Below are 13,778 nucleotides of genomic sequence, written 5' to 3' on the forward strand. Positions count from 1 at the left end.
AGTTGCCGCAAAACAGCCCCAGTGATTCATTTTCCAAGCCTCCACTCAGCCCCTGACCCTTGAGAACTTCTTCAAAAGGAGTAACATCAAGAGTGAGGGAAAAATTTGGGAATGGTGACGGCGGAATGACATGATGAACATATTTAATGTCATTGAACTGTATGTGCAAAGACGAAATAGCAAATGTTTTGTTACTTACATATTTAACACAAAAAAAGGAATAACATGGCAAGGGCTACGTGGAGGCCCCAGTTTGGTACCAAAGGGGGTGACCACCTCATCCTGGTTTGCCTGGGACTGTCCCATTCTGAAACTGGAAGCCCTGTATTCCAGGAAACCCCTCAGTCCAGGGCCAACCGAGATAGCTGGTCACCCTAGTTCCAAGCACAGCTCTCACCTGCGCCAGCAGCCAGTCCACCAGCTTGCTCCCAGGAAGCACCGACTTGTAGGTCTTTAGGTGGTGATCTCGGTCCCTGCGGAAAAGAGGCACACACCATGAATGGGAGAACCAGGTGGAACGGTGCCCATGTCCCTGCCTGACGTGCTCACGATTGAAGGACTCCAAGCCTCTCTGGACACGGTGGAGCGCGGAGGAGAACACTGAGCAGGGATTCAGTGATCCAAGGCCTGCCAGAGTCCACACGTCACCTGCAGCGTGACTTGAGGCAGGTCCGTTCCCAATCCAGGACTCCATTCCCACCTACAGAGTGAGGGGGCAGGAGCGGATGGCTCTAAGGCCCTAGAAATTCTTTCCACTCTCTAGACCAGGGTTTCTCAACCGGGGGCTATGGTGCCCCCGGGAGACATGTGGCAACATCTGGAGACATGTTTGGTTGTTCCAACTTGGGAGAATTAATGCTACTGGCATCTGGTGGGCAGAAGCCAGGGGTGCTGCTAAACACCATACAATACACAAGATGGTTTCCACCACAAGGAATCATCAGACTAAAATGTCAATAGTGCTGAAGCTGAGAAACCTCAACTAACTCTAACAGAGTACAGGCAGTCCCCGGATTATGAGTAAGTTCCATCCCTAAATCTGTCTTTAAGTCGAATTTTTATGTAAGTTCGAACAGTTAGGTACAGTTCGTATCTAATGTCAGCCAGTCAAATGTTTGTCTTAGTATATAGTATACAGTGTATACCTTTCTACACATAAAAAACATTAAAGAAACACTTCCTGACACACTAAAAACACCTTTAACAGAACAGAGTAATAATAATGTTTTGATGTGCATCACAAAGTAGCATCCATTTGTTATTACAAATCATTGTGTGTACCCCGAGTTTTTAATATACAATAGGCTTCATGCGGGTTGGTTCATAACGACTGCCTGTAGTAAGGGGACTGTCTGTAGTGAGAAACACACTCCTTTCTTCTTCCTTTTCTTTGTTGTTGATGTTTGCGTGTTTAAAGGTAGCAAGCAGTCCTGGCATGGAAATCCCTCTCGGGGGGCTGGTGGGGGATCACGCAGAGCAGAGAGCAGGGCCTGTGAGAGTCAGGGTTCTTTGTCGAGTAAATGCTCTGACCTGTCATTGCATCCAAACCCCTGCTGAGCCTTGCACGGTGGGTTGTGCTGACCTTGCAGCCAAATTGCAACAAGTTCTCAGCCTTTGGAACCAACAAAAATGAGTTTCTGTGGCCAGCCTGTGTCAAGCCTGATAATGAAAGCCCAGTGGGGGATTTTCCCAGGCATTCAGGAGTTGTCCCCCCGCCCCACCCCCTGCAGACCACAGGGTGGTAACTGGAGATTTGCTGCCCTCCCCTGCTGCTTGTTTCTCTGGGGGTTGATGGAGGGGCCTTCCCAGAGAGGGCTGGGGCCAGGCCTTCAGCAGTGCCCAACCACCTTCTCGGGCTTGCACAAGAGCATCCGCGGAGGAGTCACGGAGGGAGGCCTGGATGAAAGCAATTCCCAGGGCCTGACCTCGAACCAGGTCAGCAAATGCCAGGAAAAGGCCCTTCTCCTCTCCTCCTCTGAGAGGTGATAAGAGCTATCAAGACACAAGGCAGAGGAATTTGTAGCTGGGGTAAGAATCCAGTTACCCTTCCTGTCTTCTCACCCACAGCTGTAAGAGTTGTAGTATAGGGAAGGACCAATTGTTAACATTTATAGAGCACTCAGTACATGTTAGGTGCCATTCAAAGCACATTTCATGAATTTAATCCTCATAACATCCCAAGCAGTATGAGCTACTCTTGTGCCCATTTCACAGCTGCAGAAACCGAGGCAAAAGAGGCTTACCTTCCAACATTCACTCAACAAATATTTATTGACTGTACTTCTGCCCTAAAGGAGCCCTGGTGGCACAATGGTTAAGCATTCAGCTGCTAACTGAAAGGTCGCTGGTTCGAACCCACGAGTTGCTCCATGGGAAAAGATGTGGCAGTCTGCTTCCACAAAGTCGACAGCCTTGGAAACCTGTGGGGCAGTTCTGCTCTGTCCTACAAGGTCGCAACAAGTTGGAATCGACTCAACTGAAACAGGTTGTTCTGCCCCAGGAGTCCCTGCGTGGTGCAAATGGCTAATACACATGGCTGCTAACCAAATGCTGGAGATTCGAGTCCACCCAGAGGCACCTCAGAAGAAAAGCCTGGCAATCTACTTCTGAAAAATCAGCCACTGAAAACCCTACGGAGCACAGGTCTGCTGTTACATACATGGAATTGCCATGAGTCAGGATCAACTTCACAGCAACTGGGGTTGGATTTTGCGTTGTTGTTTACTCTGCCCTGAGCCTGTCCTGTCTAATACGTGGCCATTTTAATTTAAACTCCAGTCAATTATTATTAAATCAAATTAAAAATCACATTTCTTTTGTGTGGCTAATTACCTCCATGAACAACAGCCTTCTTCGCCATAAGACCAGAAGAACTGGATGATGTCCGGCTACTATTGCTGAACATTTTGATCAAAGATTCTGTAGAAGAATCCTGATCAAAAGGGGGAAAATGCAGAGCAAAACTGCAAGTTCTCATGGACTCCAGATTTTCTGGAACCATGAGGGCTGGATGAACTCCTGAAACTACTGCCCTGAAATAATCTTTCAACCTTGAACCAAAAATATCCCCTAAATTCCTCTTTAAACCAAACAATAATCCAGCTTAATTAGTAAAGAATGCCTGCCTTGAGCATTGTGCTCTTTTAATATCTATCTATCTGGGATCAAACTGACAACAGCAACTCAAAGACTAAATAGGAAACTTGGATGGCAGTGAGTTTATGTTAATGGAGGAGGAACAACTCAGAAAAGGAGGGTGTGAATGTAATCGATGTCACTGAACTGTACATGTAGACACTGCTGAATTGGTGTACATTCTGCCGTGTATAGTCTCAGCAACAAAAAAATAAATTATAATTTAAAAAACTGCATTCCTCAGTCTCAAGTCTTCAAAAGCTACATGTGACGAATGGATGCCCCACTGGACGACACAAACAGGGCATTTCTATCAGTAAGGAAAGCTCTACCAGGCGGTGCTGCTCTGGAGCTGTTCAAGGTGCTGGGGAACACAGCAGTGAACAAATTCCCACCGCCAGGGAGTTTACGCTTCAGTCAGAGAGAAAGCACACAGATAAACAAATAAATACATAGAATGTCGACCAGTGACAAGCTTCAAGAAGAAAACCAAAGTGGAGTAAGGAAGGATAGACTGCCAGGGTAGTGATGCTTTATAAAGGTGGTCAGGAGAGACCTTTCTGATTTGGAGTATTTGAAGGAAGTGAGGGACTGAACACACAGATACGCAGAGGAAGAATATTCCAAGGGGAGGGAATAGCAAGTACAAAGGCCCTGAGGTGGATCCTATTATTATCCCCATTCTACAGAGGAAAAGGCTAAATTCCAGAGAGGTTAAGTTACTCTGCCCAGGGTCACACAGTTGGTAACTAGCAGGCTGAACTTCAAACTCACCCTGCCTGGCTCTAGAACTTAACTAACGGTAATGACAAACCTAGAGGATAGGTGTGATTATTGGCCCGTCTGATGGATAAGGAGACTGAGGTTCAGAAAGTTCAAGTCACCAGCTCAAGGCCACAGAGCTGGGAAAAGGGCAAGATAAAACTGCAGCTTAGAGAGAGCAACTTACTTGATCACCGGGGTGTATAGGCTGTGAAGACGGCAGTAGAGCCTCACACCCTGAAAGAGAAACAAAGTGGGGAGTCTGGGATCAGGCCACATCCTCCAGGGCCCTCCATCCGGCCAAGAGGTCCACATCCAGGCTGCTGGGAGAGATGACTCCCAGGGTGGAACAGGGTGGTGTGGGGACCAGTGGGGGAGCAGAGCAGGCCTCTGGGGCACAGGCCTGGTCTGAGGTGGCTTGGGGGTGGGTCTCAGGAAGACCAGCTGGGTCAGGGTCATAAGAGTCAAGGGGTCCCTACCTTGGACATGATGTCCTCCAGCTCACTCCGGGCCTTATAGGTGCCATCGTCATAGCGGAAGCGGTACATCACCTGCTCGTTCTTGAACTGGTGCTTGTCAGAGACTGGACGGACCCAGGGGCCTGGTGAGGCCAGGCATGCCCCCAGGCCCTCCCCACCCACAGCCCACCAGTGGCCACTGCCATCGTCATCATTGGCCCAGCCAGGCTCTGTGCTGAACACAGTGTCACCGGACATCCCATTCTCACTCCAGTGAGGCAGGTGCTACTGTTTCCCCATTACGTAGATAGAGACACCAGGTCTCCCTGCTCTGTGCAGGGCCCTGCTAGGATCTGCTGCTTGGGGCTAGGTGTCTGCAGTTGCCAGAAGTCCAGAGCACCCCTGACCCCACTCACCGTGATGGATAATCCCATTCTCCAGCAAGGCCTGGCCCAAGTTGACCCCTTCTTCTGTCTTGCTGATCTCACCAATTTCCAGGAGCCAGGCAACAAACTCACTGCCAGGAACATAAGAGACAGGTGAGAGGACATCCCCAATCCTGGGACCAGGAACCAGCACACAGCTGGCCTGCTCCCACACACCTCTGGGAAGGACAGCTGGAACTTCCTACAGGGAAGAAAGGCTTTGGCCCCCACAGACTTGGGCATGTTCTGAGGACCAGGGGCCCCAAACACTGAGGCCTGAGGCCTTTCCGCATGACCAGGGGCAGAAAGGTGGGTGTGCCCAGGCCCTCAGGCTCTGTGGATAGATGGAAGGGAAGGGAGGAGGAGAGAGGGCAGGCTGGCAGGCAGGTGGGTGGGTGGGTGGATAACTACATGAATGGATACTGGGTAGATGCGTGAGCTGGTGGGTGGATAGATGGGTGGATGACTTGATAGATAAATGACTGGGTAAATGGAAGAATGGATGGATGGGTGAGTGGAGGGGAGGAAGCTAAGCAGATGGATAGTTGGGTGGATGGGTGAGGAAATGGGTGATGGGTGGCTACATGTATGAGTGAGTACATGGAGGAATAGATGAGCAACAGAAGAAATGAAGCCGTAGGGAGTCAGGAGCACTAATGGCCATCAAATCATGTCATTCTCCAGCTTAAAACCCTCCAGTGAGAACCATTACCAAAGCCAACTCTTCAGACAGGGATTGGACTGGACTATAAGATAGAAAATGATACTGGTGAGGAGTGGGCTTCTTGGCTCAAGTAGACACATAAGGCTATGTGGGCAGCTCCTGTCTGGAGGCGAGATGAGAAGGCAGAAGGGGACAGAAGCTGGCTGAATGGACACGGGAATACAGGGTGGAGAAAAGGAGTGTGCTGTCTCTTTAGGGGGACAGCAAGTAGGAGTACATAGCAAGGTGTATATAAATTTTTGTATGAGAGACTGGCTTGATTTGTAAACTTTCACTTAGAGCACGATAAAAATTTTCTAAAATTTACCAAAAAAAAAACCCTCCAGTGAGCTTCCCCACTACGCTCAGGAAAAAACCCAAACTCCTCAGCACGGCTCACATGATGACAAGGCCCTGCAGCACCTGGCCTCCCAGCCCTCACTGTCTCATCTCCTACGCCTTCCACTTACTGTGCTTTAGCCATGTCCACCACCCTTCACTTCTTCAAAAATGCCTGCCTCAGGACCTTTGCACTTGCTGCTCCCTTGGCCTGGAAACACCCTTCCCCAGCTCTTCACGTGGCATTTCTTTTCATCCTTCAGCTCTCAGCTCCAATGCCACCTCCTCAGAGAAGCCCTCCTTAACTACCTCTCAAAAGCAGCCCTCTACTCCCACACAGTCCATCATAGCTCCCTGTCTTTCTTTTCAGCACTTACCAACTGCCTGAAATTACCTTGTTTATGGGTTTATTTATGTGCTTATTGGCCCTCTACCCCAACCAGAAGGTAATCTCCATGTGAGCAGGTATTTTTATCAATCTTATTCTCAGCAACAGCCCCAGTACCAAGAACCAAAAAAAACAGTTGCTGTCACATCAACTCCAACTCATGGCAGGCCCACATGTGTCAGAGAGCTGTGCCAGAGGGTTTTCAATGGCTGATTTTCCAAACTAGATCACCAAGCCTTTCTTCGAGGCACTGCTGGGTGGCCTTTAACGGCCAACTTTTCAGTTAGCACTGAACGCATTACCCATTTACACCACCCAGGGACTGAACAGGGTCTAACCCCGTTAGGGCTCAGTCATCAATAATAATCGAAGGAATGAACCACCAAACAAGGCATGTTCTGGGGTCAGCGAGGAGGTCTCCGGTAGAGGCAGAAGCACTCATGGGGCAGAGGGTACCCAGCAGCTTTTCTGACTCCAGTGTAACTGCCCCTATGGGGCAGAGGTTCAGCCAGGCCCCCAGGTCCTGGCTGCTGGGGGGGTGCTTCTTGATTTAGCGCAGAACTCAACCCACTCAGAGTCAGCGGGGAAAAGGGAGAGCCCAGGCCGGGACAGTTTCCACCAAGGCAATCTGTGTTAAATAAAAGCAGGTGGCAGCTGGCCAGAGCACGGTACTCTCCCGCTTATCGAAAGCAGCTGTCCCGCCTCCAATTACAGGGCCAGAGGGGGCAGGGCTATTTTTAGCTCCCAGTGTTTGGCTGAGCAAAGACCTGCCTTGCGTGTAGGTAGCGGTATGTACCGAGGCATTCAGAGAGCTGCCAGTGGAGGCAGAGGGGGTGTAGAAGAAATGGCACGGGAGCCCTGGGTGGGCAAGAGATTGTTCTGGGTTCTGCCCACCCCCAGTTCCATTCTCAGGGTCCCAAACACCAGAGAGAGAGAAGAAAAATGCTGCCAGCTGCTGACGGAGGTGAGCAGATGCTGGGCGCCCACTCTCGGAAGCTGGAGACCCGGCTGGCGTCCAGCTGCCCACCAGCTGTCTGACCGGTGGCCCTGTGGCCAGGGAGGGGGTACAGGAAGTGCCCCATGCAGCTGCTGGGGGACAAGAAGATAGCCAGGTGGACAGCGACTGTGACCCGTGTTCCTGAGTGGGGTGTTGCCACCTTTTTAAGGATCAAGAGGGGTTCACAGCTTGCTGGGAAAATCTGGGCAAGTCGTCATCCCTCTCTGGGCCTCAAAAGGATCCACCCAGCAAGCAGTTCACTCAGGGCCTTCTGGATTTAGCAGCTAAACTTTTTAATCATACGAAATCTTACACTGCCAAGATCCCAGTATGCAAAACCAGATGAAGTTCATCTGTAACTCCAACTCCTGTAAATGAGCAAAACAGGCCAGGTGGAGGCTGTGTGGACCCAGCCAGCGACTCTGTGCAGCCGCATGGGAAGACTGAAGCATCTAATCCGAGAGAACCAGATGCTTTTCAAGAGAAGCCGGAAATCCGGAATTTCCTGTGCAATCTCCCAGCTGTTCAATGCTGATATCTAATCCCACGTTCTCTGAAAACACCACGTGAGCCAAGGAAAACACATCTGCGAGCTGCACTGGGTCAGTGGGAAGGGTGTTCACGCAGGGTGAACAGCATGCACAAAGGCCCTGAGTGAGGACGGAGGCTGGGAAGCCAGGCATCTGCCAGGTGACGGGGGACTGGGGACACAGGCAGCAAGGTCCAGTGTTCCAGAAAGGCATAACTCAGGGCAGTGTGGAGGTGAGCTGGGAACTCAGGAGCTGGTCAGCCTAGCTCGGTGGGGAGTCAGAGGTACAGGGAATGGGGGACTGGCTGAGGGTTAGGATGAGTCAGCTTGAACCCCTCCACCCTTCCTGCCTGCTCCTGGTGTCAATTACCCAGTCAGCGTTTACTGGGCCTACTAGGTGGCAAGCCCTAGGCCAGACACAAGGAATACATAGGTCAGTCTTTCAGTCTTCCCAGGAAAGCCCTGAGCTGCACCCAGTGGACCACTTCCTACCCAGGACAAGAATCCCCTTTGTCTGGACTGCCCACTCCATGCGCTGTGAGTGCCATGAGGGCAGGGACTTGGGTGTTTATGTCCATCCCTGTAAGCCCCCTGTTTGCTGTTTCTGAAGATGCCTGTGGCAATGTTTGCAAATCATTACTGATCATCTCTTACATGCTAAGACCCTGCACTAGCCCAGGACACAGGTGGATGAGACAGCAAGGCCGCTTGCACCTTGGACATCAATAAATGAACAGATTGACACCTAGCCGCAACCATGGACTCAAACATACCGACGATCATGAAGATGGCACAGGACCAGGCAACGCTTTGTTCTGCTATACATAAGGTTGCCATGAGTTGGAGCTGACTGATCACAACTAACAGCAACAATCTAATCTGTCAAGGGTAGAACCAAAGGTCTCTACCTCCCTCCAGGACACTCCCACCCTACTGTGTCCTCTGAGCTTTGATATCTCCAACCACACCCGCATCCAGGGCCTGTTTGAGGAGTTCTATCTCCGTTCCTACCCCTTCTTAGGATCTTCCAGTGGCTTCTCAGACACCCAGAATAAAGTCCGAACCCCTTCCAAGGCCCTGCATAACGTGGTCCTGCTCATCCCTGTGGCCTCGTCTCCCCTGCCCCTCCACCCCACTCACGCCATTCCAGCCACATTGGCCTGGAACTTCCCCATCCACTCAAAGCTCATTCTGACCTCAGGGCTTTTGCACCTGCTTTTCCCTCTGCTGAAGCGCTTGTGGCTCATGGTTAAGAGCTCAGCTGCTAACCAAAAGGTTGGCAGTTCAGATCCATCGGCCACTCCCTGGAAACCCTATGGGGCAGATCTACTCTGTCCTATAGGGTCGTTGTGAGTCAGAATCGACTTGACGGCAACAGATGCCCTCTGCTGAAAACGCTGTTTCCCCAGGTCATGGCTGGCTCTTGCTTTTCAGTCAGATTGTTGTTTAAATGTTGGTTCCCCTAAGAGCTTCTCCTGACCACGCTGGCTGAATAAACACCTCCATTTCCTCTCCTCCTTACATGGATCTACTGATTTCCATACAGCATCCATCAACCCTCTGAAATTACCTTAACTTATTTGTCTATTTTCTGCTTTCCCCACTGAACTGTTATCTCCATGACAGCAGGACTGTCATCTGTCCCGTTCACTGTGGGCATGTGGTAAGGACTTAATAAAAACACTGCATGAATGGACTGAGTGACTCCATTTGTCTCCGTAACACATCTGAGGCTCCTAGAGAGCAAAGCCATTGTTCCTCCCATGGTGTCCCCACGAAAATATACAAATTGTATTCCTTTTTTCACGGGGTACCTATTAGTTTTGTCTCTGAGTAGGGCAGACACAGGTTGCTCCTTAAACCCAATACACATTTCCATCATTCCTGGTGGGCGTGCCATGTGCATTATCTTATTACATCCTCCAACAATCCTATAAGGCACATTTTATTAGCGCTCTTTAATAGATCATTTACTGAGGCTCAGAGAGGTTAAGAAACTTTCCCAGAATCACACAGCTAAAAAAGTAAGGGAATTAGGATTAGAGTCCAAGTCTGACCCAGAGCTCAGCCCTTGAAGGTTAGAAAGATAAATCAGACCCTTTCTGCATTCACGTGGCTCCCCGTCTAGTAGCAGAAATGGATATGGAGAAAGCGAGTATCAAGGAAATGTGAAATATGCTGAAGAGATAAAGATACAAAAAAGATACAGCAGAGTGCCATGGGCGAGAGCACAGGCTCTATAGTCACCCCATCCTGTTCTCAAATTCAGCTCCCCACTTCCTGGCCATGTGGCCTTGAGCAGGTCTCATCCCCTCCCCATGCCTCAGTTTCCACACCCTTAAAATGGAAAGAATGGCAGTGACCTGGGTCACACAGTTGTTATGAGGATTAAAAGACACAGCCAAATGCCAGCACCTAGAGCAGAGAAAGGGCTCAGTAAATATTTCTCCGCTGCCGATGCCTCCTCCCGAGGGGACCAGGGACACATCCAGGAGGAGCAGACTCCGCAGCTGGGCCCCAGCAGGAAATAGTAGAGACATGAGACGGGGCTGGGTGCACAGCAAAGCCCTGCAGGGAGGTTGGTCCTTAAGACCCAGGTGGTTACAAAACAAGCTGCAATCCTGGCCCCATTTCAAATGGGCAGTAAAAGTCATCTCCCCTAATCCTTCCTGAGGAGACAAGAAACCCCTCTGAAGCTCTAATCATAGGCCTGCTTGGTTATCCCATCCGGCCGGACTCCTCTTGCCCAGCAGCTTGGCAGGAGACGAGGAGGTTGTCCAACCCCGGAGGCCCGGAAGCAAGCCCCTCCACTGAGAAAAACCTCCTTTCCGCCTAAGATCAGGGATTAGCCAACAAAGGTCAGCAGGACTGCCCCTTCCCGGCCTCCCCAGCTTGCAATACATCAGTGCTCACACTCTCCACAACCCCCAGAGAGCTTGGGAGCTGAGGCCACTAACCTTGAAGGCAACTGGGTGGCCCAAGTCCAAAGGCGGCCAGCCACCCCTCTGAGGTCCAAGCACCCCAAAACCTCCTGCCTGTTGCCCTTCTAACCATGAGCCTCAGACCACCACCAGTCAGCCCTCCCCCAACTCCACACTTGGTCTCCAACAGCCTGTCAACTGGATGTCTGCTAGGCTTCTCAATCTTCCTTCACATGTCCAAAACTGGGCTCCTGCTCTATCCCCCCAAAACCTATCCCTGCCATCCCCATCTTTCTCCACCCACTTCCAGGCCACCACCCTGGCCCTGTGGACCTCCCACCACTCTGGCTGCTCCTCCTCAGGATCCTTTGCTGGTTCCTCCTCTGAAGGACGTTGGCCCAGTCCCTACCTCTCCTCGCTCCTCTCGTTCCCTGCAGATTATATTCCCTGCAGATTATACTCAGTCTCGTGGCTTCAAAGACCATTGAAATGCTAAAGTCTCCTACACTTACGTCTCCAGCCCAGGCTTTTCACCCCAAACCAGGGTTTTTATCCAACCAACAACTTAATGCCAGAGTCATCTCTAACCCAACACATCCCAAACTGAGTCCCTAAGCTCCACTCCTGGCCCCCGAAACCTGTGCCTCCCGACCTCTTCCTCTCCCTCTTGGAGGCGGCAACTCCATCCTGCCAGTGGCTCACCACCCATACACAGCTCCCTCTTTTTTCACCCCATCAGCAAATGTGGTCACTGCCACCTTCAACACTATCCAGTATCTGACCACTTCTCTCCACCTCCACTGTCATCACTCTGGTCCAAGCCACTATCATCTCTCGCCTGGTCTACGGCAGGGGATGTCAGCCCGCTTTCATTCTAAGCCTCCTCAAAGGCTTTTTGGAAGTGTTGCTGCTGTTGTTGTTAGTTGCTGGTGAGTCAATTCCAACTTACGGTGACCCTAGGTGTGCAGAATAGAACTGCTCCCTAGGGTTGTGAAGGCTGTTGGCTTTTGGAAGCAGATCACCAGGCCTATCTCCTGCAGTACCTCTGGTGGGCTCGAACCACCAGCCTTTGGCTAGTAGTTGAGCGCTTAACCATCTGCGCCACCCAGGGACTCCTTTTTAGAAGTGGGTGAGGTATAAATAATAAATTCTAAATAAAGTCCCTGTCTCACATGCAAACCTGTCTTTGGGAGGGAGGGAGCCCTCGGCATTCATCCGTCCTCTCCAGGCATCTAACATCATGTATAGCACATAACAGGACCTCAAGATGGCCTGAAAATTTTACGTGGGTTCTATCTATTTCCTCTGCCTCTCTGCGCCTAGCCAAATTCTAGGCCCACAGAAGAATTTTAAAAAGGAAGGGAGGGAAAGGGAAAGAATAAGGGCAGTGAGAAAAAGGAGCTGGGGAGAGACCAAAGAAGAAAAAAAAAAGGCAGGTGCTGAAGAACAAAAGGAGAGAAATTATCAGGAAGAGAAAAACACCTAGACTTGGCCCGCAGCCCTGGGCTGGACAGATCTCCCCCAGGTGGCCCTTTGATAGTAACATCTACAGGTGTTTGTCTGATGCAACACTCATGTGTTTGGAGCAGGCTGAACGCATCAACTTCTTGAATGGGGAACCCTTGGATTACAGATGAGAAGCCTGAGATCTAGAGAGAGGAAGAAACACATCGAGGTCTCCCCCCTTGGTCCCTGGCAGGGCCAGGATTAGAACTCAGGGCTCCTGACCACTCCTGGCCCCCTCGCACAGGTGAACGAGACTCAACACCAGAAGATGGAGTTTCTGATCCAGATTGGCACATCTCTGCTCTGAACCTGTGGTCCTCGGATATAAAAATGGGGGTGGGGACAATGTTTGAGGCTATGTTTCCTAGAAGCAACTGGAGGCCCTAAGTACTGAAAAGGATATGGGACCCTTCTCCTCCCCCTCACATGTAACTCTAAATGAAAGCAATGCCCACCACACAGTAAATCTAAGGAAGTGCTACAAAGCTCAGAGTTTTCCCTTGATAAGGACTGGATTTTTTTTTTTTTTTTTTAATGATCAAATTCTTTCAAAAACATTTCTGGACTGCCCCTGTTTAGTTACTATCCTTAGCACTATAGTGGGGCACCAACGGGGTCTTCTGTGCTGGAAAACTCCCCTGGCAACAGTAGTGGTAGTGGAGGAACACACCATAGTGTTAGCTGACCACAGGAGGGAGGGGGCCAGCTCAGCCTCAAACTCAGACAGGGCCTCAAGGGAGGTGCTTTGGGATGTCTCCAAGGAGGGCTACACAGTAACAATGAGGTCAACCACAATGAGGACCCACCTCCGCTCTTCTTGCCCTTCCGAGGCCTGGTAGCCAGCTCCCTGCATTAAATATCCCTCTGCTCAAAACACCTAGAGTGGCCTCTCTGTTTCTGAGGACTACACAGACTGCTTCAGCAGCGTTTGTCAATCCATGATGAGCAACTTGTGAAATCAATTTCATGGGTCTTGCCCAGCACTATTTTTTAATTACTAGGATAGGATAGGACAGGGTTGAATAGAAGTTTTCAGAGCGCATGGAACATAATAAGTTCCGTGAAATTTTTTCTTCAGTCATATAGCATATGTATGTGTGTGCCAGGTCATAATGTAAAACTTACATTTGCTGTGGGTTATAATCAAAATAGTTGGAAAGACCCTGATATGCAGACCCCTGCCTTCTTGACCTCTGAAGGCTGCTCCACAAGGATTGGGGCCCTTTAGTGGTTCTGCCCAGGAAGGCTCCTGGGGGGAGGTGCAGGGCTGGGAGGAGTCCCACCTCCAGAGGAGACCCCAGGGAACCGACCGAGGCCGGGGTGGGTCACTCACTTGCCGAAGAAGCACTTAGGCACGGTGCTCAGCTTCCTCCGGCGGTCCTTGATCAGGTTCACCTTCTTGCTCATCATCATGTGGTAAAGCTTCTCCCCCTTCTCTGAAATCATGACGTAGGCGTCCCGCTCCATGCCTAGCTTCAGGCCTAGGAAGGGGACACGGTCAGCGCTGGGCAGACCACCAGAGCCAGGGGGCAGAGGGAGCAGGCCTGCAGGTCCTGAAAGCCTGGCCCTCTAGTCACATAGCCTACAATTATCTACAGCACGCTTGCTGTACATC

At 50.6% G+C, this 13,778-nt stretch overlaps 1 protein-coding gene across 5 annotated transcripts in view; it reads right to left on the reverse strand.

Moving 5' to 3' along the window:
• Positions 1 to 13,778, reverse strand: part of PREX1 (phosphatidylinositol-3,4,5-trisphosphate dependent Rac exchange factor 1) — a 221,784-nt gene that overhangs the window by 56,275 nt on the left and 151,731 nt on the right. For all 5 annotated transcript variants that reach the window (XM_064276180.1, XM_064276179.1, XM_064276178.1 and 2 more), the window contains 5 exons: positions 13,497 to 13,644; positions 4,772 to 4,872; positions 4,377 to 4,480; positions 4,085 to 4,134; positions 398 to 473 (listed from right to left, as the gene is read on the reverse strand). In XM_064276180.1, the coding sequence (XP_064132250.1) occupies positions 398 to 473; positions 4,085 to 4,134; positions 4,377 to 4,480; positions 4,772 to 4,872; positions 13,497 to 13,644 (479 nt within the window). The remainder of the gene's footprint in view (positions 1 to 397; positions 474 to 4,084; positions 4,135 to 4,376; positions 4,481 to 4,771; positions 4,873 to 13,496; positions 13,645 to 13,778) is intronic.

Source organism: Loxodonta africana, chromosome 24, assembly GCF_030014295.1.
Source record: "Loxodonta africana isolate mLoxAfr1 chromosome 24, mLoxAfr1.hap2, whole genome shotgun sequence".
Lineage (NCBI taxonomy): Eukaryota > Metazoa > Chordata > Mammalia > Proboscidea > Elephantidae > Loxodonta > Loxodonta africana.